The 14,864-nt window shown below is 34.7% G+C and overlaps 1 protein-coding gene across 1 annotated transcript in view; it reads right to left on the bottom strand.

Annotated features, from left to right (window-relative positions):
- slc6a17 (solute carrier family 6 member 17) overlaps nt 1–14,252 on the bottom strand; it is a 34,929-nt gene extending 20,677 nt beyond the window's left edge. The window contains exons 1-2 of the mRNA NM_001256724.2: nt 14,180–14,252; nt 7,294–7,711 (exon numbers count right to left, since the gene is read on the bottom strand). Of these exons, the coding sequence (NP_001243653.1) occupies nt 7,294–7,588 (295 nt within the window). The 5' untranslated portion in view covers nt 7,589–7,711; nt 14,180–14,252. The remainder of the gene's footprint in view (nt 1–7,293; nt 7,712–14,179) is intronic.
- Between the last annotated feature and the right edge of the window lie 612 nt (nt 14,253–14,864).

Here is a 14,864-nt window from a genome sequence, read left to right as displayed (position 1 = left end):
AACTAGAAAACTTTTTATTAACTAATACACTATTACAAAAACAATCTCATTTTTGACAGAATGGATTTACTCTAGTTTTTGCCTTGATTTGTTCACCCTAGTCTTATGCATATGCCTCTATCCGTCGATTGACATTATTTACATTTAACAAAATCACCTTCATTTAATGGACCCTTTTCACAAGCCTGTTATGACGCGTTTACAGGTCTTCAGCATCTTAAATCCTTGAAAGTTTTTAAGATTTTTATTTTCAAAAAACGTATGAACATTTATTTATTTATGTATGTATTATATCATCTTTGCTTCAAATTACAAAAAAATGAATTACAGCTTGTGTGAGGTGTTTCTAATGCAGCATCTATGTGACAGACAGTAAATTTGACATTATTTTCCCTCTGGCTGCCGTCATCAATCTCACACAATTTCTTTTCTTGTTGTAAATGTCTTTATAACATCACTGTAAAGTTTTTCTTTTATTATTTGAGCAAGTGAGATTGTAAAGAAATATTTGTTTTAGTCTCCCATTCACTGTTTTCAAAGTTTTCCGAACTATGACGACTTCCGCTACTGAGAAACCCAGAAATGTAAAAAGGGTCTATTGAAACATTTTATCTCAGTTAGCATTTTTGTAGCTCAGCAATAGACAAACAAACAAACAAAAAAGGCTACCTCAAATTATAAATGACCACTAACCCTCTCCATCCTTCTCACTCTCTTCTTAGATGGAATGGTGGGCCAAATCAAATGTTACAATGGGCCAACTTTGGCCTGCGGACCCTACTTTGGGCATCTATGATGTAGACACTTGTTATTGACCCACACTTTAAATAATTTTAAATAATTTAAATAAATTTTCAAATATAATTAATTAACCGTTTTTTTTTTTACTGTTTTTAAATTTACTAACCTTAACTTGTTTTTAAAACACCTTATTTCATTCGCCTTGTGATATTAACACATGCAGATATAATTTCTAATTTTCAAATCAATCTGTTTTTCTCTGAAAAAGATTGATGTTTTTAAAAATGTAAAAAATAAATAGAACAGAACATTATTTTAGGACAAAAATTGCAAAAAATAGTGCAGTAGGTGTGAAAGATATATATTTATAGGTTCACTAGCCGTTTATATTTCTGTTTCGATCTTATTTAAAAAGCTTAAATTCACCATTGATAATACAACTTTTTCCTTGAAAAAAATGCATTCGTGCAAAATAAAATACAGCTCCTGACAATACATTTAGTTCTTATGAACTTGTCAAACCATCATTTAAAACATTCAGCTTAATTGAAAACAACATGATTTAGGCTGAAATAAATGAATCATAGACTTTTCCAAGTACAAGAGCAATGCTGTATTAGTTTCATCCCTCAGTCATCGTTGTTTTGTTTTGCCTAAATGTGCATGCTAAATTTCAACCACCCATATGCAGCAGATGGTTTCTGCTATAGGCTAATGAAAGCCTGAGCCTCGGCAGACATGAATGAATGAACGGACAGACAACAGAATAAAACAGCAAGTCACGCCGTTGACGTCAAAGCAGCTCCATGGTGACGAAGAGTTTGGTCTGAGCAAAAGCAGCGTCTGTTTGAAGTCAAAGAACAATCCTGAAATAACCTCTTTTGTAGACTCCGAGTGCACATTGCTGGCAGATGACCATAAATTCATCCTCTCGGGAGCATACAAGTGTAATTAGAGCCAGGGATGATCACAGAACAGCCTTTCCTTGGCCTCTGTTTATGAAGAATGACTGCTTGTTATCAGTTTGATTATAGCTTTTCTTTTGTGTTCTGTGGTGCTTTTTGTCTGCGCTTTATTTATGCATACGACTAATGAAAAGGAACAGCGGGTCTTGCTTGGAAAAGAGGAGATTGGAGGGAAGAGAAAGGAATGGACGGACAGATGGAGGAGAGAAGATGGAGAGAGTATGAGAGCGTAACGGAAACAAGGCCTTCTGGGAAACATTTATAATCGCTAGACAAGCAAAGACAAGATAGGATGAGCTAATTAAGGAGTCAGGTTTCACTTTCAATAAGATTATCGTGTCCTGTTTTGGAGCTTTTTTTTTACTGTATAATGATATGATCATATGAATAGACTTCATATAAATAAATGTGCTTGTTGTCTTCAGTAGAGCATTAAAGATGATTGTTTAGCTGGCACTGAGAGGCAAAAAAACACATACAGGCAAAACAAAATTAATACCTGTGGCACCAGGCAAAACACAAAGGTCTTAATTTTAACCAATTAGTTTGTGCAAACAGCTAAACAGTATTTTCATCAAACAACATCTCTGAGGCATTTACAAATGCCTGGAAATGATGAATAAGGCTGTCAAGAATATTAATTTTATTCTCAGATGGATTGTTTTAGTTCTCAAGACCTCGATGTGTTGTCAGGAGCTGCATTTTATTTTGCTTGTGTAAGTTTGAACCCTCAAAGAAGCCACTAACCGTATTATGAATCACCAAGGATGATTGTTTTATCATCTGTAATATCACCTATTTTTTGGCGGCCTGAGGCTCTAGTTGATTTCTAGCAAATGTTAATTTTCAGGTAAACTGTGCCTTCAATATCTTAATCGTTGGTAGCTTTAAAAAGACTTTTGTTCAGAATTTAATTATTTTATTAAAAACTTGATGAAGAACACCACTTTTGTTTTGAAAATAGGCTCATTTTACAACTCCCCTTTCTGCTTGTTAAGTCGTGACATATGGAAAACTGTTTGTGGGTTCAAGCCGATACTCATTTAAATTGAGAAAATATTCATTTATGGCCACTTTTTAGTCATCATTTCACACTTTAAAGTGAATTTTATATAACATCATAGCGTGCATGTCGATCTCTGGATTTGCTGCATCACAAATAACAAAATTTTAACAATTTTTAAAAAATTCTGCACTTTCTGGCCATCAGATATTAGGCATGGATGTATATATTGTGATGGTGATTTCTGGAAGTATTACAGCACTTTGTAAACGTTTATTACTACCATTTGATGAGTCTTCCCATACAGTTTGATAGAGCGCTTGGAACTGGTTGTTGCTTCGCTTGACGTCACACTTAACAAGCAGATAGTTAAACAGTTGAGTTGTACCATTTTAGAATCCATTTAGCCAATCTCTGTCTGACAGGAGCACTTTTAGCTTAGCATAGATTATTAAATGTTCTGTTGTTATTAGTACAAGTTTAGCGTTAAATAGGAATTTTTTACTTATCAAAACTGTTTGATTTTTGATTCCAATGGTCTAATCAAATTTGATGATCTAAGCTAAGCTGCAGTAAAAGTGCTCCAGCCAGACCTGGAGATCTTCTGAAAACTGCTTGCTAAGTCGTGACGTATGAAAAACTGTTTTAGGGTCCAAGCTGCTTCTCATTTGAATTGAGAAAATATTCGTTTATGAGCACTTTTCACTCAAATCACACGTTAGAATAAATTTTATATAAAATCATGGTGTACACATCAGTGTCTGCACAGACACCAATATTTTACCAATTTATAAAAAATTAATCACTTTCTGCCCATCTGATATTAGGCATTTATATATATACAGTTGAAGTCAGAAATATTAACCCCCCTGTTTATTTTTTCCCAAATTTCTGTTTAATGGAGAGAAGATTTTTTTTCAACACATTTATAAACATAATAGTTTTTTTAACTCATTTCTTATAACTGATTTGTTTCATCTTTGCCATGATGACAATAAATAATATTTGACTAGATATATTTAAGACACTTCTTTACAGCTTAAAGTGACATTTAAAGGCTTAACTAGGTTAATTAGGTTAACTAGGCAGGTTAGGGTAATTAGGCAAGTTATTGTATTACAGTGGTTTGTTCAGTAGACTATACAAAAAATATAATGATGGTTTAAAATTTTTTTTTTATTGTTTTTAAAAAATTTAAAAACTGCTTTTATTCTAGCCGAAATTAAACTAATAAGACTCTCTTCAGAAGAATAAATATTATCAGACATACTGTGAAAATTTCTTTCTCTGTTAAACATCATTTGGGAAATATTTAATAAAGAAAAAAATTCAAAGGGAGTTTAATAACTCTGATTTCAACTGTATACTGTGATTGTGATTTTCGAAAGTATTACATCGTTTTGTAAACATTTACAGTTTGATAAAGAGCTTGGACCCGGAAACCACTTGGTGTGACATCACACTTCACAAGTGGATAGAATTAACTGTTAGATATTACTCAACTGTACAACTCTAAAGTTGTTTTCTTTTTCAAAAAAAGAGCAATGTTCCATTAAGCCAATGTTTGTTAATGTGATTACCTTAATTCATTACATTTTGTAGATATATTTATTTGTGAAGTGAGTATGTGGATTCAGTTAACATTAAATCATACATTTCAGTTACTTGAATTTATTCTACACCATATTTTATGTGTGTAAAACAACATAAAATAGCACATTTCAGATAAAAAGAGTATATGAACCATGAAAAATAGTCTAAGCAACCTAGGAACAATGACGGCAGTAAAATTATGACGTAGATTCACAATTTAAGACCGCACCAGCCTTGAATTTCCCATTTTCAAACAGCTCGTATAACATTGGCTGCCCTAAATAACACACACTGCTACCGTCTGCTTAATAAATTTAGAGGAACCACAGCACACAAGGCTCTCAACTGACCCCAAAAAAACTGTCTCAGTGGAAATTTTACAGAGCTTAAGAGAATAATAAAAAAGTAAAAATATTAAAGATCACACATAATTACAAATGAAAACTAAATGTTATGATAATAATTTACTTGCTCTCATGTCATTCCAAATTAGCACAATTTTTTTGTATTCATGGAACAAAATGTGAAGTTTTGTACAATATCAAAAAAGATTAGACTTGTGTGCTTGCAAGTCTTTTCAAAAAGAAGTGCCATATAAAAAATGTATACCTTTATATTGATATTTTTAAATAAATGTTTCCATTTAATGCACTTTAGATTTAACCAAAAGGAACTTTTCATCCACAGTCTCTTTGTCAGGTCACTGCTAAAATATAAAAAAATAAATAACACATACATACAATATTACATGTGCATACATTTTCAGAACCAGTTGTCTGTATTATAGTAGCAGTTATGCCACAAACATTTCTCAAATCCAGTCTGATTGATCCATTCACAAACCAAACTGAATGATCCAGTTCTTGAAAACTGACTAAATGATCCTATCATTATTTTTGTTTCTAAAATCAATGAAAGTCAGGAAGGTTGTACATTTAATTTGACACTCAATTTTGGCCACTTTTTGATTACTTTTAATGAATATTATGAATTTGGACACAACACTTAGCATTCTGTTGTTCGTCTTCTACGAATTCGGCATATTGGGACACAGGGAATGGTTAACTGACTGGAGAAGATTATCAAAGAATAGCAGAGTCACACAAAGCCATTGTCTTCCAAATACATATGGTTGAAATCTAGTTGAAATTTAGCTAACATGCTGTACTGAAAACATTTGGGATGCTTTATATGGTTCTTTTCTGCACCGCTGATATGCAAGTTAAGTGTAGAGAAAATTATTTTTTGCAGATTTGGAACAAGTTCAAGGTTTTCATGTAGTTTGAGGAATACACAATGTGTGTGGGCACTGCTGCTGAAATCAATCTCTTGTTTGTTTTAAGATATGCACATTATTTTGCAGCATGTGTCATCCAAATGAACTTCAGGACTAGAATTTTCCACAGTGTTTTCTATTAATGCAACTACAATTTTTTTTTTTTGCATCTTGCCTAAATTTCACTCACTTAGTCATGTTTGGCTGTTTGTTTATTGCTTAAGGATTCAAATGGGTTTATCAATTAAAAGTTCTAGATGCTGGAGTCATTCTAAAGCACATATTTACTGATAGATTTAACAAATTGCTCTAAAGATTTAATTAGTGCTTGGGGATCATAGTGATTTTAGCAGCCCCGTAGAAGGAATGTTCTTTTACTGCTCAACCAGCAGATGAAATCCTTACAAAACACTACTTGACCACAAAAAAGGTTGTACTGAAAACATTTATGCAGTTTTGACAGTTAAAAGCTCTTGTGCACATTTGTTGGTATTGTGTGTAAATATATGACCAATGCATTAACAAATTATTTTGGGATATTTTGTAATTATGACAGAAATGTTCCTTTTAGGGTAGAGTTGCAGGCAAGACCATTTATACTGAAACATATCAGGACTAGAATGTGCTGAGACCAAGATATAATCAAATTCTTGAGGGGTTGAGACCAAGACAAGACCAAGACTCTGAGAAGTTGAGATCAATACAAAACCAAGTCTTTTATGTGTTGGGACCAAGACCAAACTATACTTTCCAAATATTTCTGAAAGATCCATATTTACTGCCTAAGAAATGGGTTAGAATTAGTTGATAAAATTGGAATAAGACCCTATGGAGAGCCTATTTCTGCAAAGGTGACACAGAAGTAGCACCATACTGCACAAAATGTTATGAGATCAATATTTCAAATAGAAAATGTGTATATTTAAATAATTAGCATTAGTATACACTGTAAAACCAAACAGTCAACTTTATTAAATAAAATGAGTGTAGTTAACTCAAAATTTACTAAGTTAATTCTACTCAATTGAAAAGAGTTTTGAACACAGTGAATGTAATGAGTTAATTAAATACCTCGTTTTTTTAACTCAAATGGTTTGCGGCAATCGATTTCCTCAAACGGTTTGAGTTTCCTTAATTTAATCGGGTTTTACAGTACTCAGTTGGTTTGAGTTCTTTTCATTTATCGAGTTTTAATGTGTACAAACTGCTTTGTTTACTTATTGGATTAAGTTCACAGTACTCATTAGAATTAAGTTTGAACTTGGTTTCCTCAAATGGTTTGAGTTACCTTAGCTTATTGGGTTTTACAGTGTAGCATAGGTGATTTATAAGAGTTTAGTACATGGTAAAAACAGGCCAATTGGAACAAAACACAGAGACACTGATTCATTAATATGCACAGTCCCAGCACTGTTTGATTGGCCACAATGTTTCCTAGTGAGATTACAACAATGATCATTTATTTCTGCTTGTTTTCTAAAGAAAAAGCTGTTAGGTTTTATATATTGTAGAAAACCTATTTTAAAAAATAGATCAGCTTTAAGTTCAAAAACAAATTCAACAATGTATCAATGCATTCTATGGCATTTAAAAAAAAAAATTGGTTTCAGATCTGCGTGGTCTCAAGACCAATCTTACTATATCAATTCTTTCGAATGAACTATGCTTTTAGTTTCAAAACAATTACAAATCCACATCATCAATAAGTTACTCACCTCCTCCATTCTTCTGGCAAAGATAAGGAAAGCGCCACACGTTACCCAGGCCCACAGAGAAGCCCACCTGGGCGAGGATATACTGCAGTTTACTGTTCCACGCAGGACGACCGTCCTCCAGATCAGGAGAGATGTCTGGTTTGCCTATGGGTGGAGCGCTTCCTCCTGTCATGTTCATGCTCATCTGGCTGCTCTTGTAGTCCATGGGGGCCTCCAGCGCCAGGAGGTCGGCCACAGACTCCGTGACAGGCTCATTACTGTGCTCGCGCTGAGTCACTTTACTGCTTTTGGGCATGGCTTTGCCGTTATTGTGGTTATCCCGACAATTAACAGTGTTAACGGAAAACAGAAGAGAATGGAGGTCACAATAGCTCGCCCTTTGGCTTGAAGCAGGTGTGGAGAATGAAGGTTTGTGCTCCTGTGAAAAAAAACAAAAACATGAGAAATGAAAACATGAGAAATCAGGCCACCAAGAGCTGACTAGCAGGATCATTATATAGACCAAGTCATCATCCAAATGATGTGCTACATTACACAAAATCATTTCTGGCAAATGTTATTTGGAACTCATGTCCTAATATTAATTTAATTCTTTTTTTGAAATCCTACTGTTAGATTCATGCAGTCAAAACAGTAATTTACAAAATATAAAACAACTTTTTTATTTGAATATATCATAAAAGTAATTTCTTCAAAAGTATCTTAGCAGCAAAAAGCATTTTTGTTTCAAATGCAAGTACAGTGTCAAGAAAGTTGTTGCAGATTTGCACTGAGTTGCGGTTTTGTATTCGTTGTGCACTTTGAGAAATATGTGTGGGCACTGCTGCTGAAGTCAACCTCCTACACATTATTCTACTACATGTGTCATCCAAACTAACTTATGAACCAAACAGTATTTTATTCTTCCTTTACCAAGGAACTAAACATTAACACTACAGTACATTTTCAAAAAGCATGAATCCCACTCTCTCCATTGCCCAAGGCTGTTGCTTAAGGTTCCAAGATGCTGTTACAGTATATTAAAGCCAACATTTTCTGCTAGGTCTAGCAAAGCAACACTGACTATACACAATTAAATAAAAACAATTAACTAAAGTGTACATTTTTTTGTTTTTTTATTATTAGTCTTAAATTATAATTATCAAGGAGCCCATCGAAAGCGGTATTGGTTTAGTGTAAACTAATAGATGAAATCTGAGCAAACCACAGACTGAAGATTAAAAAAAGAGGCAGCCACTGCCTAGCTTTTAATCAAGACCACAGGGCTGCTTTTTCATGATAATATGGGAGAGGTGATGCATGAGCTGAGATTTTTATCTCTGGAGTGACTAGGGAATGTGGCAACAAAGCCGCCATCTTTGCTCTTGCCATCTTTGTTTATCTTTGGTAATGAGAAGCAGCCTGAGGCGCTGAAAAATCTATACAGCTTATCTCAAATAACAAGAGGGTAAAAATGCTGCAGGTTGCTAGGCGATGCCCACCCACTGCCCATCACAAACATACAAACTGCAGTGCAGAAAGACTCATAATGCACTCAGGTCCATTTTGACCCTAAAGAGAACAATTTAAAATACTTAAGAATATATATAAAATGGATTAGCTTTTGTAAGGAAATGAAACATTTGAAGACAACACATTATTTTAAAGAAATAGACTTTTTTTAAAATTGTTACACTCCCTAGGACGTTCCTACTTATGATATGACAAGGCATAATAGCAATGACAGGTACATTTAAGAAACTTTTGGGGATACAAGATGGCGTTGTACTTTTGTTCATGCATTCTTGGAAATACGATTTATCCAACATGACTTTAATGCAGAATTTGTTTTGTTGCTAAATGGATGTATGCCTATTGACAAATCACTTTAGCATGAATCACTAAGACCTTGAAAATAAACATTTTTTTTTAGCCTTGCATTACATGCACTGCCACAAAGAACATTCACATTACACAACATAAATTCAACCATACATAAAGAAACGTTTGCCTCTCCTAAATCACTGTAGTTATAATTTTTAATTCAAATATGCATTTAATATGGCACAAAGACATTTCATTTTAGTTTAGGTTTTGTCTTGGTTGCCTTCAGTGACCTAGATCAAAGATAGTTTTTATGACAAAATATTGCAATTTTTTTACTTTATTGTGTTTTTTGTGTTTTGACTTTGTGTTTTTAGTAAACATGGTAATGGCAGAATTCCCCAACATTGACTTTTTCAATGTGTATAGCATGGTTAATAACAATATGAAACAAAATTAAAAATGATATGTACTGTATGTACACACAAACAAGCACATATATGAATATATACATCTACATACAGAATTCTGTAAGTATAAAAGGAAAAAACTGTATACATAATGTCAGAGAAGTACATAAATGAAAAAAGTGTCTAATAAAATTATTGTAAAACAGTCCAACAGGAAATAAAATAGTTTGTTTTGACCTATATCTTAAAAGACATCTTAATTATTTCTCGTATACGTCATAAAACATAAGTTTTAATAATGGAGATCAAATTATCATGTATTTGTTCATGAAGAATTGCTGAAAGCTTTGCTCTGGTAATTAAGGCAGTGAATTGGTCTAGTCGAAAAATGTCTATAAAATAGCAATAACCATTGCTAAAGTGACCAGAGATTAGGAGGGAACCAGGAACTGATTATTGTTTTATTAGCAGCAGTTAATCCTGAGAAAAAGTTAGTTTGTTTCGTTGTTTCAAAGTCAGGGTTTTTGAAGAATCATCATTTAATAGAAAAAGGCAAGGTTCAGGATCAATGGTTATTTCCAGAATTTGCGACCAAGATAGTGAAGACATTAACCCAAAAATTGTAGATTGGGAAAACATGAAAAAAGCTAAAATTTTACACAAACAGGTGAAGAAATAAGTTTTATTCTAAAAGGTTTTAGAGGTGTATAATAAAATCTATGAACTACATTGAAATTTATCAATTGTTGGGCAGGATTTTTAGATGAAACTGAAATATTTTTCCCAAATTAAATCCCAATCAAAGCCGTAATTCTGCGCTCCAAGTTCTCTGTCCAACATGGCAATTTTATAAATAATGGTTCATTCGGTCTAAACAGACTTGTGATGCAGCTTAATCCTTTATGAGGGTTAAAATCAGACAAACCCACAATTAGCACTTGTGTTGAATGTTTGTGACATTGTTGGTGATTACAGACCATCAAAGGACCATCACAAGCTGAGTCTGAACTTTTACACCCACTGTGAAATTTTGCAGTGTTGAAGTCCCAAACAGCTTGTCCGGGCGGCAGGCCAGTCAGTTCAACGTCATTATTATGAAGAGGATTATATTTCAGTAGGGAGCAAACTAGACCTGAAGAATGCTGCTCACCCTGTGCTCAGTCAGTCCCAATTTGCTGTGTATTAAGCACAAGGGCGCTGATCACTCATAATGCAGTGAACGTGCTCAGTCAGCTGATGCCGAGGAATTCAACAAACACAAGCAAATACGAGCCTCTCTGCTGGTGGTTACATTTTCACCATTTTAGCCATGATTATAATATATAATGCAGATCAGATCATTTCTTTATTAGTAATAGTCCATATAGATAAATATCCTGGTGAGCCAACGGCACATTATAATGTGAAATGCACATATTTTATCTGTCCGGGTTGCTAGGCAATGGTGCTTGATGAAATTCTCACATCTCTGCTTCCTGTGAACCTGCATGCTCACTATATGAGAACAGTGAGTGGCAGCTCGTCTGTTCACTACTCCAAATTTTAAAATACACAAGACGGATCATGAGAATCACAGTTCAAATTTAGCAAGCAGTCTCTCCATACCATATTTACTATTCAGAAAATGGCTAAAATGACATGGTGATGATGTGAACTCGATTTTGGACTGTTGCAAAGATAATCATGGGAATTATGCGGACAGACAATCTCTCATCTTTTAGAATATTTTAATTTGAAGAAGAATATGAATAGTACTCTTTCTGTCTCTCTCTCTCACACTCTCTCTCTCTCTCTCTCTCTCTCTCTCTCTCTGTATGTGTGTCATTGTTTATTTTTACATTACTGTAATTTTTTCACTACGATAATTGCTTAAGTGAGCATATACTGTGAAGAAAAAATTTGCCCACACATTGCCAGAACAAAATAAAGAAAAACAAACTGGTGTCAGAGATTATATAAGCCTCTCTGGGTGGTTGACACAAAAAAAAAGACATTTGGGAAATTAACTAGATGTTCTTCAGTGCATTTTATTATTTGATTTTTAGTAAAACTTAAAATGAATAGTATGCTTTCTAAAAATACTGGGTTGATTCAACCCAAAACAAAAACTGGGTTAACATTTTTTTATTAAAAACTTAATCCGATGATTTAGTTTGTCCATTTTTTCTTAAATTTGCTTTAAAACAACCTACTATTCATAGTATATATTACTGTTTTATTTAAAGAGCACCTATTTTACCCCTTTAACAGGATTTAAGATGCGTTTTTTTGTGTCTCCAGAATGTGTCTGTAAAGTTTCAGCTCTAAACACCCATCACATTGGAATTTTCTGCTCTGAACACATTGTAGCTGTTTTTGTTGCCTGTGTCTTTAATGCTGATTCTCCCCACCCACCATTCCAATGTGCCTGTCAGAGTGTGCCTCAATATCCGCCTTGGCTGCGTCAGATAAACAGCACAGTGACCGACATGAAGGAAGCAGATCTCACATAACGTTTGTGAGAATTACTACAGTAAGAACTTTCCCAATGATTTTTTGATGTACATGTTGTGGGGTTGCAACAAAGAGTCACACACAATGTCGTTACAAAGTGCATGTTTAACTTTGCACTGTTTTGGCACGGTAAATATGACAGGATACACATTAATATCCACTGCTGTATGAATATCTGCTATGTTAATGTACTAAATAAACCTGATTTAACATCCATAAACCGGCATCGAATCATTTTCTTTTATAATTGTACTGACACAGTGCTGTGGTGATGAAGTAAAGACGGTGAAATGTCTGTATTTCATTAAAAAACATGCACTGATTTAAAAACATTTTAAACTTTTAAAACTAATTTTTGATCACATTTGATAATGATTGATGATCACAGAGAGCTGAACAGATCTTTTAATCCTAGTTGCTTTGTGCACGCCCTGTCTTGTTGATATAATCATTCACACACTACGGAGACATATTAATATGCGGCTGACAATCATTTTGGTAAGACGAGGAAACCGCACTCCTACATCACGTTTTGGTCAGCCTCAGAATGGGAAGGAAATGGATCCTATTTTAAGGTCAGAAGTTGTTAAAACCTTTATTTTAGTATGTTGATGTACTTCCAACTGAAACAGAATACTGAATAAGGGATGGGGCTTACTTTTTTCGCATCATTCCCTCATAGCAAACTAACAGTAAGAGGGGCGGGGTTAAGAATATTGTGACTGAAGCTGTCAAACTGATGTCAGCAGAGAAGGATCACCACTCCAAACGGGGAAGCAAATGGTCAGACTTTGATTGAAGATTACCAAAACAAACATTTTTATTCAGTGGATTAAAGTACACAGATTAATTGTTTACTTAAATAATAACAATGTGCTCTAGTAAAACAGACACTGTAAATTTTGAGGACTTTAATAAATAAAACTGTGTTAATTATGTATTCATTTTACATATATACTTTATTATATGAATACTGTGTTTTAGTATTTTTAGTATAACAGAGTTTTCAAATGTTTGTGTAATGTCAAAAGTTGCTTTACAGAACAAAAACATCAAAATGCAAATAAGAAGTTAGGCCAGAAGAGATTAGCTTTTCCTTATGAGTGTTCTGTTGACTTTTAAGTTTTTATGAGTCAAGCTTCAACACAATTCTGACTGATTAAATCCATCTTAAGATTGCATTTGTTTTTTTTGTTTTTTGTTTTTGGCTGTAGAATTTTTTCATGAGAAGCAAAGCAATCTGTTGACATGGAAGCCAAGACAGACATTGGCACAAACAGATGGGGTGTTGAACAGTAAAAGGGCTATGGTACAATATCGTTAGTTTTAGAAATATATTCAAATTCATTTTGTTGCTGTGTTTAACCAAGTCGACAATCCCAAAGCCATTTGTTAAATGAGTAAACGATAATAAAAATGCTGTTGATTAAAAAGCGCTTTACTGTGCAAATACAGTCCAATAAAAATGAAGCGTCGTGGATTAGCCATTTCATGTATTGAGTAAAAAGTCAACATTTGAGTCAGTATTAATGCCTTCAGACATCCAGAACCCACAAATCAACTACGTCTTGATGCAAACTTCTACTGTATTGCCTTATGTTATGCTATACCAAATGAATACCTTTATATAATTACTTTTAAAACCTAATTCTTTACCGCACACAAATGAAAACGAGTAGCGTAATTAAATCACGTGATGTTCGTCAAGTTGGAGTAACGGCTCCAGCCAGCATCACCTGAGGATGCGCCTGCTGCAGTCACGGACATTGAGATAGCATTCACCTGTACCCTCCCTCATTCACTAATATTTCAACACAAATGGACACGAGCAAAACGCTTACGATAGTTTAAAAACACAAACACGTGGACCCCGCGGGGCTTCATGTTGTCAGGTATGTAAAGGGTACCACGCGTCGAGCAGCATCCTCAAGGTCAAATATTTGTGTCACGCTGAGCTAAAACTGACGCGCGTCTGATAACACGACAAACCTTGTAAATGACAAACAACTGACTAGTAATTGCTGGTGTGAATTATCGACACAAACCTCGCGCAGCGTGACAAAACGCTCTAAACATGACTGGAATACCAAGCAAGTTGGCACAACGCAATCATCGATGAAAAATGTATCGCGTCTTCCATCATCACGGATGCTAGAAGAAGAGAAACCAAAATCACTCACCTAACTGATCGGATTCAAATACAGATGTGCTCATACAGATCTCGAGGACTGTTATTAACACGTAGAATCAGTTTGACGGCTCCCATAGAATGATTCCTGGTTGAGACAGTTGATGTGCCGTTTCCGCGCTCACGACTGAACCTGTCCAGAAATGCGCAGAGTGAGTGAGCGCGCCGCCTGACGCAAAGCCCACCAGGCACTATTGTGTGTTCTCCGTCAGCCCAAAATAGTAACTTTGGGGTCACGCTGACACATCCGTGGGCGTTGTCCGCGATAAGGCTTCTAACCAACCCACTCTTTGATTTGTCCTCCAGCGGTTAAAATTCAAAGCGCAACTTATGTCTCCTTTACGCGATTGGCAGCAGAGAGTGAATTACTATAGGTGTGCGCATGAGTCACGAACGCGTTCGTACGTCAGCAAGCGCGTAATGTGCGCATCCCATCCCGTCCAAATTCTGATGAAATACCTTTTGGCGACTGCAAAGTAAATTCTCAACGTCCTGTCTTTGAAAAGCTGTCCTGAAGTGTCCAGGGGTGTATGATTATGTCTTATTTAGTTCGACATAAGCTTGTTTCCCATCAGATCAATAAACTCCATTATAAACCCGTCAAAGTGGTGAGAAATGACACTGGTTAAAATCTAGAGCTCTATTGATGCTTTTTCTCCTTCCAGAAATGTCAGTGT

This window comes from Danio rerio, chromosome 8 (genome assembly GCF_049306965.1).
Source record: "Danio rerio strain Tuebingen ecotype United States chromosome 8, GRCz12tu, whole genome shotgun sequence".
NCBI classification, from domain to species: domain Eukaryota; kingdom Metazoa; phylum Chordata; class Actinopteri; order Cypriniformes; family Danionidae; genus Danio; species Danio rerio.
Note: the sequence above shows the minus strand (reverse complement) of the source record. Positions and strands in the feature narration are given on the sequence as shown.